This window comes from Pseudophryne corroboree, chromosome 5 (assembly GCF_028390025.1).
Source record: "Pseudophryne corroboree isolate aPseCor3 chromosome 5, aPseCor3.hap2, whole genome shotgun sequence".
Lineage (NCBI taxonomy): Eukaryota > Metazoa > Chordata > Amphibia > Anura > Myobatrachidae > Pseudophryne > Pseudophryne corroboree.
Genome location: NC_086448.1, coordinates 633,982,252 through 634,006,249, shown reverse-complemented (window position 1 = coordinate 634,006,249; position 23,998 = coordinate 633,982,252). Strand labels below are relative to the sequence as shown.

Here is a 23,998-nt window from a genome sequence, read left to right as displayed (position 1 = left end):
CATTCCGGATATGGGATTTTTCCGGATAACAGATTACCTGTTATCTGTATGGGTTTCGAGGATCCAGCAAGTCGGCAGGGGGGACCGCCGTGAGCCCAGCATGACGGTGAGGGTCCCGGGGAACTGGCGCATCAGTGGGGGAGTCCGAGGGGTCAGCGGCGGGTACTGGGAGTCAGCGGCGGTGAGGGAATGGCTGAAAAGCCACTCCCCCACCTGTCTGTGATTGGCCGCAGACTCCAGTGACGTCATGACGCCGGCCGCGTCATGACGTCACTACAGGACTGAAATATTCCGGTTTTCGGAATATTTCGGTTAACAGGTGTCCGGATAACGGATACCCGACCTGTAACACAATAAGTGCTTACTGGCACTATAAAATGTTTGATCTCACACTAATATTGCATTGCCACCAGTCCTTCAAAGCATGATGTTTCATCAGGTATAATTGTCAGCAATAAAGAAGAAAAGGGGTGCCTTAAATTCTGTACCGTACTCGCATGCCAGAACTCAAAATAAGTGATGCGTTTCAAAATGGCTTTCTTTCTCCACTTCCTCCATATTTTACCTTAGATTTTTCGGGGAGATAAGACGGAAAGAGCATATATATACTTACTTGAATCACATTGCCCTACAGGTTTGTAATTTTTTTAATGGCGCCACTAGGCCAAAAGTTTCCGATTGAGAAGTTTTAGCAAGGTTTATTAAATTAAGTAAATTATACTTACCTGTATTCCAGTTAAGTAATAGTGGACATGGTTGCACTTCTGTTTGTCCACATATGATTGCCAATCACATTGACATAAATTTTATTTGTTCTTAGACCCCCATACCGTGGGACCTCTGCAGGTACTCCATTTTGGAAACACTGCTGTAACTTATAAATTTACTCAGTGCTCAAAAAAATAAAGTGCATATGTGCCACTGTGTCATTCGAAAGATGTGTTTTAAAACTTCATAAAAATACACCAAAACAATTATTCTAAAAAAAACGTGTGAGGAAGGATATGTAGGGGGTAGTATCCTACTAGCCGCAGTAATTGATTGCACAAAATGAAGGGCTTTTATTGTGATTTTTGCGAGATGGTCCTTATCGGGCTATCCATTTATAGCATGTTGTTTTTTTGTTTGTTTTTTATGCGGCCAATTACCTGTTTTCGCTCGGAAACACATAGATCTGTGGTTTTTTGCGTATGCTATGTACTTTCGTGGAAGTGATCGCAGATAAAAATGGTTACTTCTCGGGGATTTGGTTTTGCCTACCTGAAACAAGTAAAACAAAATCCCTGAAAAGTGCTGGTAACAGGGCTAAGAAGATAGCCCCGGGCGAGTCAATTAGCAATTACCGCGGCTAATTGGATACTGCCCATATACTGTGTATATAATTTGGTATTTCACCAATAAATCGTGTATATCACTCTACCTGGTACAAGTGCTCTGCTATCAGAAAGCTGCACCATATCAGGTGCTGTAAGATCCTTGCTTGTTTAGATTTTAAGGCCTAGGGTTTTCTCCTAACGTGTATATAATGTGTGTTACAGACACGTGCATGTAGTGTGTGAGAAATGTTAATGTAGGTTTGAATGTGGCATGTCGGTTGTCTTTCTGTTTGGTTATTGGGGGTAATTCAGATCTGATCGCTGGGCTGCGTATTTTGCTGTCCTTCGTTCAGATAGTCGCCGCCTACAGGGGGAGTGTATTTTCGCTGTGTATGATGCTATGTGTACGACGAGCCGCTAAAATTCTGTGTGTGCAGTCTCTGCGCAGCCCAGGACTTACTCTTCCAGTGCAATTGAATCAGGCTGATTGGGGCCGGAGCTGACTTCAGACACCCTCCCTTAAAACGCTTGGGCCTGTCTGTGTTTTCCAGAACACTCCCAGTAAACGGTCAGTTACCACCCACAAACTGCTTCCTACTGTCAATCACCTTGTGAACGCCCTTGCGAATGGATTTTTCACACCATCCCATCGCTGACCGGCGATCCCCGTTGTTGTTGTCCGACACGCGTGCACATTGCGGTGCATGCGCTGTTATGACCTGATCGCTGCTGTGCGAAAACGCACAGCAGCAATCAGACCTGAATTACCCCCATTGTGGTTACTGTGAGTTGTGTTTCTCAAGGGCTGATTCTGTGAAGTATCTTTGTAGTTGTCTACAGTGTTTGTTCTCTCCTGTGTATGCGTCAAAGCTTGACATGTATAACTAGGTGATACATCTCGCCCTAAGGGCGCTCTTCACACCATCGTAAGGGGCTTTGCCCTCTTAACCCCCTTACCAAAATTCAAGGTGTAGAATAGCTGTATTATAGGGAGTATTATCGGAAAGGGTATTTTTCAGATTGGTTAAATATAGCACGACAAAAGGCCGTCTGATGGTGAACAGGGTATAGACCCTTGTGAGTGGGTAAATAACGCCTGCAGGGAACGATGTACAGAATGTAGGTGTAAAAGAAATGTATAAAAAAATGTTTTTGCGTTACAGTATAAAAAGTGTCGTTCATCATCAAGCAGCTGTCCTTGATATCTTGGTTGTGGGACGGCCTTGTGATGTGCGGTGGGTGTTGCACAGGCGGATGGGTTGTGGTGGTAGATTTTAAAAGTAAATTGTGTGTGGTTTTAATTTGAAGGGGGGAGGATGAAGTGAGTTGGAGGTGTGTATCCGTGCCGTTGTTTATCCCTGATGTAGATAGTGACTGCTAGGGGGGACGGATGGTGTTCAAAGTGGTGTGTGTGGGGGATGGGTGGTTGCAAAAGGGGCCTGTGGATGGGGGTGTGCTTTATAGAGGTGCTGTTGCAAATGGGGTGTGTACATGCTGTGAGTGGTGGAGTGTTGGCTGTGGGGGGATGGAAATGGTGGAGGGGGAAAGGATGTGCTGTATGTGAGTGTGGAATGGGTGCTGGAGAGGTGGGGTCAGAGGGGGTGCAGCGTATGGCAGAGGGTGTTGATAATAGGTGCTTGTTGGGGGGGAGGGTCAGGTGTTTGACGGTCAGGTTTGGAGGATGTATTGCATTTTGGGGGGTTTTGTGCTGGATTGTGGAGGGTGGTGAAGGTAATGTGGTTAGTGGAGTGGGGGTTGTGAGTGGTATGTGGATTGTGTTGGGGGTCCGTGAGATGCCGTTGGATGATGGGGTGCGGACAAGACTGGTTTGTGGTTGTAGACTGTATATGCTGTCGTATAGGGGTGAGCGATTGTGCAGGGGACAGGAGGTGTTTGTTGGTGGAGTTGTGTGTGTGGGGTCCAGGGGGATGGGGGAGGGTGTCCTAAGGTGCCATGGGTGGGAGAGGACCACATGCGGTGGGGGGATGGTTGAAGGTATTGGGTGGTGTGGTGTGTGCAGGAGAGAAGGTGGGAGTGGGGTAGGCCTATGGGGAAGGCTGTGTTGAGGTGCTGGTGGAAGGGTGGTATATTTGAGGAAGGTGGGTGGGAGGTATGGGCCTAGTTTGGTTGTGGGAAGGGCTTGTGGGGTGCGGTGGGTGTTGCACGTGGGGCGAGGTGTTTGTTGTTTGGAGGAGTTGTGGGTGTGCGAGGTTTGTGTTTGTTGTGGTGTGAGCGTTAGGGGGTCATGAGGTGTTGGGGTTGAGTGTAGGATGTGCAGGGATGGGGAAGGGAATGTGTGTGTGTGGGCACGCAGAGGGGGGGGTGGGGGTGGGAGTGAAGTGTTCATGTGTGTGAAGGAGAAGAGGGTGCGGTGATGGAGGCTCAGTTGGGGTGGTGTGTTGAAATTTGGAGGTGTGCCTGTAGCATATGCGGGTAGTGTGAACTCCCTACCTGCTGCATTGACATAATTGGCCACTGAGGGAGGGAGCTCCCGCTCAGCAGCACTGTGGCTGGAGCAGTGTCCCGCCCTGGCTCCGGCCAGGGGCATTTGGTCTGGCCCTTGCGAAGGGCGGGATGTCTCCACACTGTGTGCCTGGCGGCAGGGATGTGAATGTGGTGCCGGCGCACGTGTTCCCGGAGTTGCGGGCTGGCTGTCAGGCGGCCGCCATAGTAGTGTGTTCGGAGCGGAGCGTGGTGCAAGGTGAGGTGGCAGTAGGAGGGAGCTTTGTATGTGCAGCACTGGGGATTAGTGAGTGTGTGCTCCGTGTTCCGTCCCGCTGTACCTAGTAGTTGCCTGCTGCCGCCCTGCACAGCCCCCCCACTGGCTGGATGCGGTAGGGGGGGATATGGATGCATAAGGGAGGGGTCTTCAGCGTGGGGTGTGGGTGTAAGGGGGCAAGGACATTGTGTAGCCAGGAGAGGTGCGACGGGTGTCCTGCCGGTGCAAGAAAGTCCCCTCCGCATAACCTGTGTTACCCTCCCTGCTGCTGCTGCCTGGAGCCGTGTGTGGTGGTACTGATGGCCATGGCCACCCCCCTATACTGTAGTTAGTGTCAGGGGGCATCTTTTACCTGGGGCTGGCCCAGGGCATGGTGTGTTTCCTTGCAAATGCTGTTGACTCCGCCCAGCTTCGTGACTCCGCCCAGCATTAGACACACAGGCACAGAGTCACAGATCTGGGCTATTATATATGAGATGTTTGTATGAAACTTGGTGTGTGTTCAGAGTATTACTTAGAATTTTGGAAAACCCTGTTGTTTCTTGGGTTCCAGTTCACATGTGTTTGTTGTCTTTTGACTTATCTCTGTCTCCTGCTCTGAATTCTATTTCGTTTTGGTGCTTATGTAGGGATGAGGTTTTCTTATCTCCTATTAGGTCATATTTGTGTTTTGTGGTGGCAGATTTGGAGGATACCTTAGTTGGTTGGTTGGGTATATCTAAAAGGAGATTCCTGTGTATTTCATGTGTTTTTTTCTATTATTATTTGCGTTCCTATTTTTAGAATATGGGATCTTGTTATTCAGAATGGTTGTTCTTAGGTCTGTGTATTGTATCTTATTGTGAGAATCAAATGTGTCCAAGTGCTTTTTGTGTGTTTAATTCTGCTTTTAGTTTAAGTATATTCAGAGTCCTCCACTTTGAAATGTAATGAGCTTTATTGTTAATTACGCCAGATCTCTATAATGTTTTGTTATCTGTGTAACATTTTGGGAGTCTTTGGTGACCTAGGCCTCCAGTGATTTATGTATGAGGGGGTTGATTATTGGTATGGGTTCCATGGGTTTAGGTATCTGATCTAGTTTGTTAAAGTTTGTTTTTAGATATCATTCTTTCTGTTTATTAAAGTGATATGTTATTGCGGTTGACATCCATTATGCCTTGAGTGTGGCTAAACAAACACATGAGTAAGAATAAGTGTGCGCAAAGACTGGGAAGGGAAAGAATAAGTGAAACTAAATCAGATGATAAAAGTTATGGTGGCCAATCCCGGGATCGGTGGGATCCCAGGATTTAGGGCCAAAAATGGCCGGGATTCAGTCCCGGGATTGGAAGCTCCAATCCCGGGGATTGAGGAATCAGCGTTGAGCGTCCACAGGACGCTCAGACGCAGCCCGGCTTCCTTGTTCTGGCTCCCCAGCGCAGCGTGAGAGGTCATGCTGCGCCGTCAGCCGCTCCTAGGAGCCACCAGCAGCGATCAGAGGATGTTTCCCACCCACCCGCCCCCAGTATATGGTGAGTTATGTGTGCGCGGCGGGGTGGGGCGAGGGGACGGCCACATAGCTAAAAGCCAATCCCGGGTATCCCGGGAATCCCTGGATTGGCCATTTTTCAATCCCGATACCCGGGATTGAAAAAATGGCCCGGGATTGGCTTCCCTAATAAAAATATTTCTCTGACGTCCTAAGTGGATGCTGGGGACTCCGTCAGGACCATGGGGAATAGCGGCTCCGCAGGAGACAGGGCACAAAAGTAAAAGCTTTAGGATCAGGTGGTGTGCACTGGCTCCTCCCCCTATGACCCTCCTCCAAGCCTCAGTTAGGTTTTTGTGCCCGTCCGAGAAGGGTGCAATCTAGGTGGCTCTCCTAAAGAGCTGCTTAGAGTAAAAGTTTGTTAGGTTTTTTATTTTCAGTGAGTCCTGCTGGCAACAGGCTCACTGCAACGCGGGACTTAGGGGAGAAGAAGTGAACTCACCTGCGTGCAGGATGGATTGGCTTCTTAGGCTACTGGACACTAGCTCCAGAGGGACGATCACAGGTACAGCCTGGATGGGTCACCGGAGCCGCGCCGCCGACCCCCTTGCAGATGCTGAAGAGAGAAGAAGTCCAGAAATCGGCGGCTGAAGACTTCCCAGTCTTCTTAAGGTAGCGCACAGCACGGCAGCTGTGCGCCATTGCTCTCAGCACACTTCACACCAACGGTCACTGAGGGTGCAGGGCGCTGGGGGGGGGCGCCCTGGGCAGCAATGAAAGTACCTATGCTGGCTAAAAATACATCACATATAGCCCCTGAGGCTATATGGATGTATTTAACCCCTGCCAGGTTGTCAGAAAAACCGGGAGAAGAGCCCGCCGGAAAGTGGGCGGGGCCTATTCTCCTCAGCACACAGCGCCATTTTCCTACACAGCTCCGCTGCTAGGAAGGCTCCCAGGCTCTCCCCTGCACTGCACTACAGAAACAGGGTTAAAACAGAGAGGGGGGGCATTTTGTGTGGCGATATTATAATATATTAAGATGCTATAAGGGAAAACACTTATTATAAGGTTGTCCCTGTATAATTATAGCGTTTTGGTGTGTGCTGGCAAACTCTCCCTCTGTCTCCCCAAAGGGCTAGTGGGGTCCTGTCCTCTATCAGAGCATTCCCTGTGTGTGTGCTGTGTGTCGGTACGTGTGTGTCGACATGTATGAGGACGATGTTGGTGTGGAGGCGGAGAAATTGCCTGTAATGGTGATGTCACCCCCTAGGGAGTCGACACCGGAATGGATGGCTTATTTATGGAATTACGTGATAATGTCAACACGCTGCAAGGTCGGTTGACGACGTGAGACGGCCGGCAAACCAATTAGTACCTGTCCAGGCGTCTCAAACACCGTCAGGGGCTTTAAAACGGCCATTACCTCAGTCGGTCGACACAGACACAGACACGGACACTGACTCCAGTGTCGACGGTGAAGAAACAGACGTATTTTCCAGTAGGGCCACACGTTACATGATAAGGGCAATGAAGGAGGTGTTACATATTTCTGATACTACAAGTACCAAAAAAAGGGTATTATGTGGGGTGTGAAAAAAAAACTACCTGTAGTTTTTCCTGAATCAGATAAATTGATGAAGTGTGTGATGAAGCGTGGGTTACCCCCGATAGGAAGTGCTAATTTCAAAGAAGTTATTGGCATTATACCCTTTCCCGCCAGAGGTTAGGGCGCGCTGGGAAACACCCCCTAGGGTAGATAAGGCGCTCACACGCTTATCAAAACAAGTGGCGTTACCGTCTCCTGATACGGCCGCCCTCAAAGATCCAGCTGATAGGAGGCTGGAAAATACTCTAAAAAGTATATACACACATACTGATGTTATACTGCGACCAGCATCGCCCCAGCATGCATGTGCAGTGCTGGGGGGGGTTTGGTCGGAATCTCTGACTGAAAATATTGATACCCTTGACAGGGACAGTATTTTATTGACTATAGAGCATTTAAAGGATGCATTTCTATATATGCGTGATGCACAGAGGGATATTTGCACTCTGACATCAAGAGTAAGTGCGATGTCCATTTCTGCCAGAAGATGTTTATGGACACGACAGTGGTCAGGTGATGCGGATTCCAAACGGCACATGGAAGTATTGCCGTATAAAGGGGAGGAGTTATTTGGGGTCGGTCTATCGGACCTGGTGGCCACGGCAACAGCTGGAAAATCCACCTTTTTTATCCCAAGTCTCCTCTCAGCAGAAAAAGACACCGTCTTTTCAGCCTCAGTCCTTTCGTCCCCATAAGGGCAAGCGGGCAAAAGGCCAGTCATATCTGCCCCGGGGTAGAGGAAAGGGAAAAAGACTGCAGCAGGCAGCCCCTTCCCAGGAACAGAAGCCCTCCACCGCTTCTGCCAAGGCCTCAGCATGACGCTGGGGCCTTACAAGCGGACTCGGGTACGGTGGGGGGTCGTCTCAAGAGTTTCAGCGCGCAGTGGGCTCACTCGCAAGTGGACCCCTGGATCCTACAGGTAGTATCCCAGGGGTACAGATTGGAATTCGAGACGTCTCCCCCTCGCAGGTTCCTGAAGTCTGCTTTACCAACGTCTCCCTCCGACAGGGAGGCAGTATTGGAAGCAATTCACAAGCTGTATTCCCAGCAGGTGATAATAAGAGTACCCCTCCTACGACAGGGAAAGGGGTATTATTCCACACTATTTGTGGTACCGAAGCCAGACGGCTCGGTGAGACCTATTTTAAATCTGAAATCTTTGAACACTTACATACAAAGGTTCAAATTCAAGATGGAGTCACTCAGAGCAGTGATAGCGAACCTGGAAGAAGGGGACTATATGGTGTCCCTGGACATCAAGGATGCTTTCCTCCATGTCCAAATTTGCCCGTCTCACCAAGGGTACCTCAGGTTCGTAGTACAGAACTGTCACTATCAGTTTCAGACGCTGCCGTTTGGATTGTCCACGGCACCCCGGGTCTTTACCAAGGTAATGGCCGAAATGATGATTCTTCTTCGAAGAAAAGGCGTCTTAATTATCCCTTACTTGGACGATCTCCTGATAAGGGCAAAGTCCAGGGAACAGTTGGAGGTCGGAGTAGCACTATCTTGGATACTGCTACAACAGCACGGGTGGATTCTAAATATTCCAAAATCGCAGCTGATCCCGACGACACGTCTGCTGTTCCTAGGGATGATTCTGGACACAGTCCAGAAAAAGGTGTTTCTCCCGGAGGAGAAAGCCAGGGAGTTATCCGAGCTAGTCAGGAACCTCCTAAAACCAGGAAAAGTGTCAGTGCATTATTGCACAAGGGTCCTGGGAAAAATGGTGGCTTCCTACGAAGCGATTCCATTCGGCAGATTTCACGCAAGAACTTTTCAGTGGGATCTGCTGGACAAATGGTCCGGATCGCATCTTCAGATGCATCAGCGGATAACCCTGTCTCCAAGGACAAGGGTGTCTCTTCTGTGGTGGCTGCAGAGTGCTCATCTACTAGAGGGCCGCAGATTCGGCATTCAGGACTGGGTCCTGGTGACCACGGATGCCAGCCTGAGGGGCTGGGGAGCAGTCACACAGGGAAAAAATTTCCAGGGAGTGTGGTCAAGTCTGGAGACTTCACTTCACATAAACATACTGGAGTTAAGGGCAATTTACAATGCTCTAAGCCTAGCAAGACCTCTGCTTCAAGGTCAACCGGTGCTGATCCAGTCGGACAACATCACGGCAGTCGCCCACGTAAACAGACAGGGCGGCACAAGAAGCAGGAGGGCAATGGCAGAAGCTGCAAGGATTTTCCGCTGGGCGGAAAATCATGTGATAGCATTGTCAGCAGTGTTCACGATCTCCACCCGGGAGAGTGGGGACTTCATCCGGAAGTCTTCCACATGATTGTGAACCGTTGGGAAAGACCAAAGGTGGACATGATGGCGTCCCGCCTCAACAAAAAACTGGACAGGTATTGCGCCAGGTCAAGGGACCCTCAGGCAATAGCTGTGGACGCTCTGGTAACACCGTGGGTGTACCAGTCAGTGTATGTGTTCCCTCCTCTGCCTCTCATACCCAAGGTACTGAGAATTATAAGACGGAGAGGAGTAAGAACTATACTTGTGGCTCCAGATTGGCCAAGAAGGACTTGGTTCCCGGAACTTCAAGAGATGCTCACAGAGGACCCATGGCCTCTGCTGCTAAGAAGGGACTTGCTTCAGCAAGGACCCTGTCTGTTCCAAGACTTACCGCGGCTGCGTTTGACGGCATGGCGGTTGAACGCCGGATTCTAAGGGAAAAAGGCATTCCGGAAGAAGTCATACCTACCCTGGTCAAAGCCAGGAAGGAGGTGACCGCACAACATTATCACCGCATTTGGCGAAAATATGTTGTGTGGTGTGAGGCCAGGAAGGCCCCCACGGAGGAATTTCAACTCGGTCGATTCCTGCATTTCCTGCAAACAGGAGTGTCTATGGGCCTCAAATTGGGGTCCATTAAGGTTCAAATTTCGGCCCTGTCGATTTTCTTCCAGAAAGAATTGGCTTCAGTTCCTGAAGTCCAGACATTCGTCAAGGGAGTACTGCATATATAACCCCCTTTTGTGCCTCCAGTGGCACCGTGGGATCTCAACGTAGTTCTGGGATTCCTCAAATCACATTGGTTTGAACCGCTCAAATCTGTGGATTTGAAATATCTCACATGGAAAGTGACCATGCTGTTGGCCCTGGCCTCGGCCAGGCGAGTGTCAGAATTGGCGGCTTTGTCTCACAAAAGCCCATATCTGATTTTCCATTCGGACAGGGCAGAACTGCGGACTCGTCCCCAGTTTCTCCCTAAGGTGGTGTCAGCGTTTCACCTGAACCAACCTATTATTGTGCCTGCGGCTACTAGGGACTTGGAGGACTCCAAGTTGCTAGACGTTGTCAGGGCCCTGAAAACATATGTTTCCAGGACGGCTGGAGTCAGGAAAACTGACTCGCTGTTTATCCTGTATGCACCCAACAAGCTGGGTGCTCCTGCTTCTAAGCAGACGATTGCTCGTTGGATTTGTAGTACAATTCAGCTTGCACATTCTGTGGCAGGCCTGCCACAGCCAAAATCTGTAAATGCCCATTCCACAAGGAAGGTGGGCTCGTCTTGGGCGGCTGCCCGAGGGGTCTCGGCTTTACAACTTTGCCGAGCTGCTACTTGCTCAGGGGCAAACACGTTTGCAAAATTCTACAAATTTGATACCCTGGCTGAGGAGGACCTGGAGTTCTCTCATTCGGTGCTGCAGAGTCATCCGCACTCTCCCGCCCGTTTGGGAGCTTTGGTATAATCCCCATGGTCCTGACGGAGTCCCCAGCATCCACTTAGGACGTCAGATAAAATAAGAATTTACTTACCGATAATTCTATTTCTCGTAGTCCGTAGTGGATGCTGGGCGCCCATCCCAAGTGCGGATTGTCTGCAATACTTGTACATAGTTATTGTTACAAAAATCGGGTTATTATTGTTGTGAGCCATCTTTTCAGAGGCTCCGCTGTTATCATGCTGTTAACTGGGTTCAGATCACAGGTTGTACAGTGTGATTGGTGTGGCTGGTATGAGTCTTACCCGGGATTCAAGATCCTTCCTTATTGTGTACGCTCGTCTGGGCACAGTATCCTAACTGAGGCTTGGAGGAGGGTCATAGGGGGAGGAGCCAGTGCACACCACCTGATCCTAAAGCTTTTACTTTTGTGCCCTGTCTCCTGCGGAGCCGCTATTCCCCATGGTCCTGACGGAGTCCCCAGCATCCACTACGGACTACGAGAAATAGAATTATCGGTAAGTAAATTCTTATTATAAACTATAAGAAAATAAAAATGCCTAAATCACTTCTTCTGTCTCCTAGTCATGTGTAGTGATTGGCTGATTTAATGGGTCTTGCTATTTAGTGACACCAAAACGGTTTGAGATGTATATTGGTCATTACCGTTCGCATCAATGCTAAATATTTAAAAACAAATTGAAAGGTTGGACTGGGTCTTTCATTCCTCAGTCTGGCCATGTCATACCTATTTCTATTAGAAACATTGAATTTGATGACCGATAAGAACTTCTTGGTCCATCTAGCCTTTTGGTAATTTCAACCCTACAGTATTTGTTCCTTAGTTCTTTGTAAGGATATTCTTAGGCCATAGCCTTTAGGGACTTATGTGGAAATGTTATCCATCTTCAGTACTCATACTTTTATTACTTATGGTTTGGCACCCAGTTTACGTCCTTATTTTACTTATCTTCAGTTGCAAAATATATTTTTTTTTATCTATTAACGTTTATGTATAAGATGTGTATCTTTTAACAAGTTCCTTTTTTTAAATGCGTGTTTTGTTTAACTATTTCAGGAAAAAGAATATTGTTTCAGAATATGCTCCAATTGACAGCACTTTAGCATATTCTGTCAATTCCACTTCTATAGCAGGTATGTCTGGAAATGAAAGCAAAATGTGTATTCAAGTACATTTCATTATAATAAAAAATTAACCACAAATAATTCCCATGAACTCTGATTACAGACTGCTCTAAAGTGCAGGTGTTGGTGCCTGGTTCCCTGTTACAGAAACAACCAGTGCAGGCTGTTTTACACATGTAATACCACTATGGGCTGTATTCAGTAACTGTCGGAAGCTGCTGTCTTGTCGGAAAGACGGCAGCTTCTGACAGAAATAGGTCGGAAGGGGTTCCGACCTATTCAATTAGGGGCTGATTTTTTACGACAAGTCGGGAAATCCCGACTTGTCAGAGAACACGTGGATCGGCGGAATAGCCGCCGATCCACGTGCTTCTGTCTGAAATGGGGCCAAATCCGACAGGTTTTGGCCCCCTTTCCGACAAACTCAATCCGACTTGAAAACAATTCGGATTGAGGTGAGAAGACAAGCGGTCCTGCGGGCCGCGGGGGGAGCAGAGATCGGCAGCCGGCAGGGGGACATGGCTGCGGCGGCGGGGGGAGACTCCCAGCTTACCCCCGCCGCCATCTGCGCACCTGGCCGCTGCTGTCAGCGCAGCTGCAGCCACTGACAGCAGCGGCAGGACGGGTCCCTGTGTACGGCCAAATCCGACAGTCTGATTTGGCCGTCCATTGAATAGGGGTTGTCGGATCCATTCCGACAACTGCATGTCGGAATTGATCCGACTCCTATTGAATATACCCCTATGTGGGTGTACGTTTTTTTTTATCTTGATAGCACTGGTTTTATATTAATTAGAAGACCTGGTTTTTCTGCTGGGATCAGGGCCTGTACTGTTAAGCTGGGTACACACTGAATCGACGGGCATTCGTTCCGACATCGGAACAAATGCACACTGACACAATGTTAATGAAGAACAGAACGACCATGGGGGTCATTCTGACCCGATCGCATGCTGCACCTTATCGCAGAGGTGCAATCGGGTCAGAACTGCGCCGGCGCCGCAGTGTGCCGGCGCATGCCAGACGGCCGAAGGCCATCGCTGCAGTACGATCGCCTCTGCCTGATTGACAGGCAGAGGCAGTCGCTGGGCGGGGGGGACGAAAAGGCGGCGTCTGGCCACCGTTTCATGAGCGCGGTCCGGCCAACGCAGGCGTGTCCGGACCGTGCGGGGGGTGGGCGGGCCACAGTGGCTGCGTGACGTGACGAGTAGCTAAAGCTGCGCTGGCCGGGAGCTACTCCTAAAGTGCAAAAGCATCGCCGCTGTGCGATGCTTTTGCACTTCTGCTGCGGGGGGGGGGGCACTAACATGCAGGGTGGGATAGCCCTGTGCTGGGCGTCCCCCGCATGTACATGGACATGATCGTAGCCCTGCAAATTTTGCAGGGCTACGATCAACTCGGAATGGCCCCCCGTGTTCCCTCCTTCATTAGCATAAACAAGGACGTTAGCAGTGGATGCTAGGTTTGATGTACAGCACATGTGCGGGAGCGTACAATCCTGTGTACGCACTGAGCGATGTAAGCGATATATCGTTCCAAAACGGCATTTTGGAACAACATCGCTCCAGTGTGTACAAATAAACGATGCACAAAGAAACTTTATTTAAACAACCAAAAAAATATTTTTCATCCAATCTAGTTAGTACTGTTACAGCGTATAGTAAATAACAGGGTGGCGTTATTCTAATTGCCTCACAGCAGCCTTGAGGTGAGCTCCTGCTCTAGTTAGTGGTGTTTGTGTAAGATATACAGTAGCTGCACAACACTTCAGTGACTGACAATCTTTTAATACCCTTGCACTTGGCTCTCGTACATTACAGGTGATCCATCATGCTGTGATAGAATTGGGGAGCGGCTTGAGAATGGTCTGCGAGTGGCTTTCACAAAATGGGGTTCCTTCTGTGTCCGACACCCCTGGATTGTTATCTTCTTCTCTCTTGTTCTTATTGCTGTGTGTTGCGCTGGGCTAAAGTTTATGCGGGTAACGACGGACCCTGTGGAACTTTGGTCTGATCCCCACAGCCAGGCACGCCGAGAGAAGGATTACTTTGACACACATTTCGGCCCTTTCTTCCGTACCGAGCAGCTGATCATCACTGCACCGTTCAGCAAGGGCGGCACCTATTCTCCATATCCAGCAGGCAATGATGTACATTTTGGTCCACCTTTAACCTTTGACATTCTGTCTCAGGTAATTGAGTTATGATCTGACTGTGTGAATGGTTGTGTTTTACATAACATAAGGATTATGGAGATTTATTTACATTATTAAGAATGCTTACAAGGATAATAAATTAAATCTTCATACATCTTGTAGTAAAAAGGCATCACATGAATGCACATGTAAGGAATGGAAGAAAGGCAAATATTACTGTCTGTTGTTTTTTCCATAGACTTACAGTACCTGGACATAAGGGGTAATTCAGAGTTGATTGCAGCAGCAAATTTGTTAACAGTTGGGCAAAACCATGTGCACTGCAGGGGGGGCAGATATAACATTTGCAGAGAGAGTTAGATTTGGGTGGGTTATTTTGTTTCTGTGCAGGGTAAATACTGCCTGCTTTATTTTTACACTACAATTTAGATTTCGGTTTGAATACTCCCCACCCAAATCTAACTCTCTCTGCACGTTTTATCTGTGCCCCCGGCTGAAGTGCACATGGTTTTGCCCAACTGCTAACAAATTTGCTGCTGCGATCAACTCTGAATTAGGCCCATAATTCTTGCTAGATCTTGATTTTGGATAGCGCTAGGCCCCTGCTTTGGTCATAGTAAACTCATGCTTAGTTGCAGTTGGAGATCTAAGTAACAGGGATGATGCTTTTTAAGATGGAATGTATTGGCTATTCATGGTGTCACAAAGTGACAAGATAAGGGCTTTGTATGAAGTTTCTAACTACTAAATTGCAGGTCTAGCAAAATTCTTTAACTTACATGTTTCAATCTATAGGAACAATTTGCAAAACACCAGGAGATTGTTGGATTGTATGTAGACACATACTTATCTAAGCTGACACAAATGTCATGATGATACATAAATTACTTCAGTTACACAGGGGTAGATTTATTAAGCTCGGTGAAGTGATAAAGTGGAAGGTGATAATGCACCAGCCAATCAAATCCTAACTACCAACTCACAGGCTGGGTTTGAAAAATGACATTTAGGAGCTGACTGGCTGGTCCTTTATCACCTTCCAATTTATCACTTCACCGAGCTTACTAAATCTGCCCCACAGTGCCTTTAGTTATTTTAACTAGAACCATGGTGCAATGGTTTTCATTGTCATTCACTGTAACGCTTTGTACATACAGGTATAATATAACGTTTGTTAAAATCACAGCTAAAACTTAGATCTTGCTTTTTACACTGTGGGCCGTCAAAACGCATAGTTTTTTTTTTTTTATAAAGCAGCAAACATTTCTAAGGCAAACCCAAGTTGGTTTTGCCTCGTAAATGATTGCCGCTTTAAAAAAAAAAAAAAAAAAAGTTTGTCCAGAATCTTTGAGCTTCGGCTGTCTCACGCTGCATTACATCTGGCCCTCTGTTGCTGAAGCTTTCCTGCAACTTAATATGCTAATTACTGGGCATTAAGGCTTATAGGAAGCTTTATGATAAACGCATAACTAATGCTGATCTACAAGCCTATTCACTTATCCCCCTTTCACACCGCACAAATAACCCGGTATTGACCCGACATATTGCCGGGTCGACACGAGTCAGCGTGCGGTGTGAAAGCGCCATAGCCGAAATACCAGCAGCTGACATTCAACCCGGGAATAAAGGAGTGTTATTCCCGGGTTCAATACCGAGTCAATGGTAGCACAAACAGGCTTCCGGGTCGATGCGACCCGGGACTCATTCACTACAACAAGGAAAGGCGGCGCGGAGATGAGCTCATCTTCCGCCCCGCTACCCGCCGCTATGGCAACCCGCCGCTATGGCAACCCGCCCAGCATATTGCTGGGTCGGGGAAGCCAGCAGCAGCGTCCAATGTCGGATCCCACCCGGGAAGGACCTGTTTCCAATTCCCGGGTGGGATCTGGCATTGGCGGTGTGAAAGAGGTATTATACTCCTTTTCCACTACCGCAATAACCTGGATTGCTGCTGGGTCTACCCAGGTCTTGGCTCGGTGTAAAAGGGTTCTTGAAAAATAACCTGGGTCGAGTGACCTTAGAATCTATCCCTGGTAGCTACAAGAGTGGGTCAAGGTAAGGATGCAGTGTAAACAGCGTGACCCAGGTCATCTGAACCAGGTTATGCTTAAAAGCTGCTGTGTATGGTCCGCCTCAAGGGAGTGTCTGTGAGTGACATGCAGGGCAGCCATGCAGTATATTGTAAACGGGGCTGACCCAGGAATAACCTTGGTCCAATATGCAGTGTAAATGGGGTCTGACCTGGGTTAGAACCGTGTACAGAAACACAGGTCGGACCTGGGTTTTTTGTGGAAAAGTGGTATTACATTATTTATATCACAATCCGTGCTATAGGGTGCTCTAAGTACACGTGCTTAATGCTTGATTTCAACTAGGGTGAGTATGAGTTCTGCAGTTTTTGAGGTCTTACTTTGTATGGTTCGTATATAGGGCACTGTATGTTTTAAGTCTATGGACCAAATGTAATAGTCTACGATTTGCAGGAGCCAGTGCGATTCTGGCGAGATAGTTATTACTTTTAATGCTAGGTTGGTTTTGGCTTTAAACTACTGTAATTGCTGCTTTAAATCTTTGTCTATCTCGCAAGAATCTCTCCGGATCATGGACTATTGCATTTGCCCCTATGTGTTTGGGATCTCCAGGTTGGGCTAGAAATATTGGGGTGGAGGAGGGGGGGCGGCCATTTACAAAATGTGCAGTTTCTGCTTTCTTGAAATGTGATCTAGAAAAATGTCAGAATGTGGCTGCTGTGGACGCTCACCATGCACCCATCTGTTATGAGCAGCTTTGTGTGTAGCCTGTACAATATCACATTCACAATAATGACTGTTTTTTTCTGCATTGTATATCAAGCCATGCTTTCCTTATATAGAAAAAAAAAGTAGGTTACAAATGTTGCTAGTGGTCTGGTTAGCAGTGATTGCAAAAAATGACTAATTTTGAGTTTTGTAGCTTGTGAACGAGAGAAAAATATCATCTGTTAAACAGCATAAAACGGATTGGATATGTAGAAAATTCTGCTTGTATGGGGTATGAAGTGTAACATACGGCTTTATTCTGTCTGCTTGACGATACAGTACCATGCAGCTTAATGATGATTTTTGTTTACAACATAGAATAAAATGTGTCATCTATATCCTGTTTTTATTATATCTCTACCTAACTGGTATGCTACATGTCTCTCCTACCTTCCTATGTCATAGTCTACCTTGACTTTAATACATTGGGTGGAATTCAGTTAGCTGCGATAAATGACCACGGCTAATTGATTCCCGGGGGCCAACATCAATATACCTGATAGTCGGCACAATCAGGGAATTTGTTTCACCTGCCCAGAACCAAAAGAAACGGAATCCCTAATAAGTGAAATTTTTTTATGAAAACACACAGATCTGGGAACTTATCCCGGATCCGGTGTTTTTCTGCACCATAACAGGTACATTTTACCACAAAAAAAATGGGCATTAATTGACTTGTTCAATAAAAACACTGGGCAAAAAAATTGAGATCTAGCATGTTTTTTTCTATTTTTTATTTCTGCAGTAAAATTTACAGCGATCAGTTGAATTCCCTTGTCTCTATACTTTAAGAATGTCATTTCAGATTCCGGAAATGTAACTTACTGCGTGTTTTTGTATTAGTGCTGTTTTGACATCTTTGTGTAAAGTTGATATAAGGAATCATTTAGCCAGTGTATATAAGACTTGATGATCTGGGTGACATGCAGCTTGCCAGGACACTTTTTCAGTTGTGAATTTGTTTTCCCCCCAGGTCTTAGAATTGCAAAATGCCATTGAAAACATAACTGCTTCCTACCAAAATGAGACGGTGATGCTGAAAGACCTGTGCTTGGCTCCGCTGGCACCATACAATAACAACTGCACAATCCTCAGTGTGCTGAACTACTTCCAGAACAGCTATGACGTGTTGAATCATACTGTGTGGGATGAATACGGATTTGAAGTTGTTGCGGATTACCACACCCACTTCTTATACTGTGTACAGTATGTTGTCTTTACATTATTGTGCTACTTTTCTTTAGCAGCAATTTTGGTGTATGGTCCTATACTGCAGTATATGTTTGAAACTGTTGGGGGATGTATCAGACCTTGGAGAGAGATAAAATACAGAAGTTGCCCAAAGCAACCACAGCCAAATATATTGTACAGTATGTGAAATGTCAGTTACAAGCTGATTGGTTGATTTGGGTAACTTCTCTGCTTCATATCTCTCCAAGGCTTGATACCTCTCCCCCTATGGGCAGTATCCATTTAGAGGCGATCTGTTTTCGGTGGATCAAAACAGCCAAATATCGCGATTTTTGACCGATTGTCATTATCACGGTATCCAATTAGGGGCAGTTTTGTTTGGGCAAAAACGGACCTGAGATCATGCACTAACACATGGGATCCAGGATAAGTTCCCGAACCCATGTGTTACCGTGAATCCGGCAGGCCATTTATTGCGGATTATGCTTTGGGTGCCTCACATATTCCCTGAAAAGTGCGAATAGCCCCAGGCGATCCTATTGGCAGCGATTAAATACCGCTGCTAATAAGGATAGCGCCCTATATATTCCACAAATAACATTTCAAAACGTGGCTATGATAAAATGGTTTCACACTAGAGCCCACACTGAGATTCTCTTCACAGGACTGTATCTCCAGTGAGACTGATGCCAGAAAATAAAGGATGGCTTATTAAGTAGAAGTAAGAAAACTGAGGCATTACCAATTTTGTTGCAGGGTTTTAAGCTGCACCTACACCAATATAGGTATAACTCTACCTGAGTATTACAATTCCAGTAATCAGAGTAGACCATTTCCATAGAATCTTCAATGAGCCCTTTATAAGACAATGATAACCATAGCATCCTCTAGTCCAGTGATGGCTAACCTTGACACTCCAGCTCTTGTTGAACTACACATCCCAGCAGCGCCCTGCATCAGTTTTTCTCATGGCCAAATAGCAAAACTGAAGCAGGGCATGCTGGGATGTGTAGTTCAACAACAGCTGGAGTGTCAAGGTTAGCCATCACTGCTCTAGTCAGTATTACAGTAGCCATGTCACTGTGCCATGTGCTGGTCATTCAGTACCTGTATAAAATGACTATTCTTCAGTAGCTCACTATCTCCGTAAGCCATTCACAAAGATGGTTTTATGTATAATTTTTAAAAACAAATAATCCTAAATCTTTTCCAGATCTCCAGCATCTCTAAATGATACCTCCGCCCTCCACGATCCGTGCCTAGGTACATTTGGTGGGCCGATCTTCCCGTGGCTTGTACTCGGAGGGTATGATGGTATGCACCTGTTCATATATAAAAAACATATTCCTTTTTAGTGACTATTGCCAACATTGCATTGTGTATCTGACACCAGTTATCATGACAAACAACTGCATGGCATTTCACATCTTAACATAAATTGTCTGGCTCATTTTTTCATTTAATTAGTTACTATATAAACATGTACACTTAGGACACCTAATTTGACAGTGTTTTATTTGCAGTCATATCATCTGCATGATTCTTACATACCGTATTTGCCGGCGTATAAGACGACTTTTTCCCCCTGAAAAACATGCCTCCAAGTGGGGGGTCGTCTTATACGCCGGGTGTACTTCGTAGGCATACATATAGCCAGGGGCGTCACTGCCCCTGGTGACACCCGGTGCGGGAAGTCGCGAAACAGGGGCGTGGCCTAGCACAAGGGGGCGTGGCCTAGCGGGCGGAGCCCCGTTTTCGGCAATCCAGGGGGTTAAGAAGATGTTGGCTGCCCCCCCCACTCCCCCTGTGTCCGGTGAGTGTACGGCGCTGCCGGCGGGTGAAGCTGTGCTGTGGCAAGTCTCTCTCGAATGCAGTGCCGGCTCCTACACAGGGACAGGAGCCAGGTGCTGCACGTATTGTTACAGTGCAGCACCCGGCTCATGTCACTGAGCAGGAGCCGACATTTTGGTGTCACCCCCACGTTGTGACGCCACTGCATATAGCTGCCCCAAGGGTTACACTTTTATACATTTCATACACATTCCTCGGCCCCCCGCCTTCTTAAGCATACCTTGATACTCCAAATCTCTTATAAGAGACATGTCAGTGCTGCCGCTGTCCTCCCTGCCTAACCGCCTGTCACATTCAGCAGTGACAGGCGGTTAGGCAGGGAGGACAGCGGCAGCACTGACATGTCTCTTATAAGAGATTTGGAGTATCAAGGTATGCTTAAGAAGGCGGGGGGCCGAGGAGTGTGTATGAAATGTATAAAAGTGTAACCCTTGGGGCAGCTATATGCATGTAAATCTGATGTTCTTTTACGTTTTATTTGGTGTGTGGAAGGTGTGCTGAAGAGGGGGTAGTCTTATATGGCGAGTATATAACAAACTCTATATTTTGAGTGGAAATGTTGGGGGGTCGTCTTATACGCCGGCAAATACGGTAATTAAAACTAGGATCACAAATCTTGAATATATAGGGGTATATTCAATTAGGGTCGGATCCATTCCGACATGCATTTGTCTGAATGGATCCGACAAGGGCTATTCAAAGCCCATCTCAATTCGACTTTAAAAAAGTCAAATTGAGATGAGGGGGGAGAGCCGCGGGCAGACAGGGGACTGCAGCGCTGCAGGAAGATGTGGCACAGCCACCAGGCCTCACGGCAGCGTCCACCCGGCTCCAGCAAGCGGGACCTCAATTGCTGGAGCCGGGCGGACGCTGCCGTGAGCGGTGGCTATTACACATCTTCCTGTAGCGCTGCTGTCCCGTCTCCCTGCTGCTCCCCCCCCCCCCCCCCCTCTCCTCCTGTCAGGTCCCACATCTCAGTTCGTCTTTTTTTTTTAAAGTCGAACTGAGATGGTCGGAAACAGGGCCAAAACCTGACGAATTTGGCCCCGTTTCCCGCAGAAGTACGCGAATCTGCAGCTATACCGCCAATTTACGTACTATTTGACAAGTCGAATTCCCCGACTTGTCGAATAAAAATGCTCGGGACTGAATAGGTCGGAACCTCTTCCGACCTGAAAAAGTAAAAAACTGCCGTCTTTTCGATAAGACTGCAGTTTCGACCTTAATTGAATATACCCTATAATATAAAAGTATGTTGATGAGTGGGATGTTGCGCAAATCCTGTTCTGGCAAGGATGCAAAGTTCTAGTGATATTTAACCACTTAACTGACAATTTTTCCCCTTCAAAACTGTTCATATAGTTGTTTTTATTTTTTTTTATTTTATTATTTAATATAGTTTAAAAGTATTTTTTAAATATTTAAATATTATATAATACATATCTGCAGAACGTGTCTCCTCGTCAAAAACTAGGTCACACAGTAGGGAGGCAAGGTTGCATGTGATCTGACCATGCCAGTTAAGTGGTTGAGTTCCATTTTTGCTTTGTCATTCCCACCGAACACTATCCATGAATAGAGGTAAATTAAAGCATTTAATTTTGCAGTGTTGTGTGGTTGGGGTCATACTAAGATTAGCTGAGACCAACTTAAATGCTCAGTTTGTCTGGGTAAAAATCTAAGAAAATATTTTGCAGAACAGTCGTGAAAGTTTAGCTAATCTGGAATATATATCTGGGGGGGAATTAATTACAGTCGGTTAATTGATACCCCCGGCGCTATACAGTTGCCCTGACACCGATACTTATCGGATCTTGTTTTTTGTAACCTGAGGTCCCCAATAAGAGCCCTGATTTTGCGATCGTGTCAGCAGAAATACATAGGTCCATGAATTTATCATGGAGCCTATTTTTTTTGGCCAAAAACAGGTAATCTTTTGTGCTGTAAAAAATGGGCTCTAATTGGATTGCCTGAAATAAAAATTGCAGTGAAGTCCCTTTTTTACCACCTGTAAAATTACCGCGGACAATTGTAAGCAGTGGCGCTTACAATACCAAACTACTATAGCATACACAGGCAGCGATAAATATTGTAAAGATTCTTCTTGAGGAAGTCTTACATAAACATATGGAGAGCTCCATGTTAACACAAATGATCAACCCTACCTTAATATTTTGTTATATTCCAATTTATTTTTTCATTCTATTGCCTCTTAATCACATTGTTTGTAGTTACTATTGCTTTAAAATGTTGGGCACTGTTGCTGGATCCCATTGCTCCTTATGTATCCATCTAAGGCCACTGGTGCATGGGAATAGCCTAGGTTAGTGGACACATACAAGGCTAGAATTGAGAGGTTATTATAAGAGTTACCTGTAACCTTAGTGGCCTTCTTAGAAGATAATACATTTGAATACCTCTACCATAAACACCACTGTCTCAAATAAATAAAAAAAAGGAATCTTTATATATTTATACATCCCTGTTGACCAAATAGATACTGTGAACTGCCGATATACTAGAAAAGTGGAAAATGGATAAATATAAACTTCAGCGCACCCATAAAACACTGCAGCTTATAAGCAGAATTTTGAGGTGACGCTTCTAAACCTTGGAAAATATGTTATCACAAATAATTATTGTTTACCCTTTCAGCGCTGTGTAAACAAAATGTTTTTGTTTTTTAAATAAACTTGGAGGAAAACCCAAAAGACTTTGCAGACTGTAGTGAATTAAACTTTTGAGAATTATGCATTACGTCAGTGGATATAATCGAGCTCAGATGAGACGTGAAAGTAGATCCTTTTGAATCCAATAGGAACACGAGATCCTCCACCGTGACAAATAGCATTCAGTGCTCTTTCTTCAGACCAAGATAATGAATCCTCTTTAACACAAGATGTACTGTACACCTTTTATCCAGATCAAGCTGTGGGATGAAAAGACTAAATATATGTAATGTAACAATTTAAAAATGAAAACAAAAGGCTGCACTAGATATGTTTTTGTCTTTACATCCCACATTATACTATACATACGAATACTGGAAATTTTGAATCTGGAGTAAAGATGTACATCCAGTTTTAGAGAGGCTTCATTATTTTGGTCTGAAGCAAGAGCAATGCATACTATTTATCTGTGACTGTGGAGGATCTGGTGTTCCTGTTCGATATAAAAGGATTTGTACTCATGTCTCATCTGTGTTTGATTATAGCCACCGGTGTTGTATGTAAATTTATGAGCAGGGCAATTCAGTATTTTGTAATATTTTTTTTTTTAGTTCATTCAAGTTTATAGAAGGAAAAAAAAACACCTTGTTAACACAGCACGGAAAGGATCAAATGTACAATTATTATTTGCTGATATACTAGCACAGATAGTGGTGGGTTTGTTAAGTCATTTTGCAAGCGGCTACATTGAGCTTATTGCCAAGCTATAGAATAATGGTTTCTACCATGTGCGGTTTGTAGTTAAAAAATGCAAACCAATCCTTAAGGCTGGTGTGGGGTGAGCTTATAAGGAACAGTGGGGTAGATCTATTAACCTGTAGAAGGCATAATGTAGTGATAAACCAGTGATAAAGCAATGTTAGGTGCAAGGTGATAATGCACCAGCCAATTAGCTCCTAACTGTTAATTTACATATTGGAGCTGATTGGTTGGTGTGTTTATCACCTTGCATTTATCACTGGTTTATCACTTCCTTATGCCTTCTCCAGGTTAATACATTTGCCTCACTGTGCCCTGACATAAAGGACTACTCGTCAGAAACAGAAGGAATATGGACACCCCTAATAAATAACAAAACTCAAGAAAGAGGAAGACCATTCTATAGTTCCTTTTTTATTTATTATCCTCTATAATAAAAAGTCTAACGCTGTTCCTCACCTCTATGGGGGAATTCAAGTGTTGTGGCCACCGGCGGCCACTAGATGGCGCCCAGTGGAGCAATTCAAGTGTTCGGGCGTGCAGAATTGTTCTGTACTGTCCAGAGTTGCCTACTCTCTGAAACCCTAAGTTAGTGAGCAGATTGACTGTTGGTTGCAACTAAGAAGGGGGCTGCCTG

At 46.0% G+C, this 23,998-nt stretch overlaps 1 protein-coding gene across 1 annotated transcript in view; it reads left to right on the top strand.

The window, feature by feature from the left end:
- The window catches only part of NPC1 (NPC intracellular cholesterol transporter 1), a 132,271-nt gene that overhangs the window by 65,141 nt on the left and 43,132 nt on the right, over positions 1 to 23,998 (top strand). The window contains exons 7-10 of the mRNA XM_063923594.1: positions 11,871 to 11,947; positions 13,759 to 14,129; positions 17,865 to 18,097; positions 19,296 to 19,396. Coding sequence (XP_063779664.1) covers positions 11,871 to 11,947; positions 13,759 to 14,129; positions 17,865 to 18,097; positions 19,296 to 19,396 — 782 coding nt within the window. The remainder of the gene's footprint in view (positions 1 to 11,870; positions 11,948 to 13,758; positions 14,130 to 17,864; positions 18,098 to 19,295; positions 19,397 to 23,998) is intronic.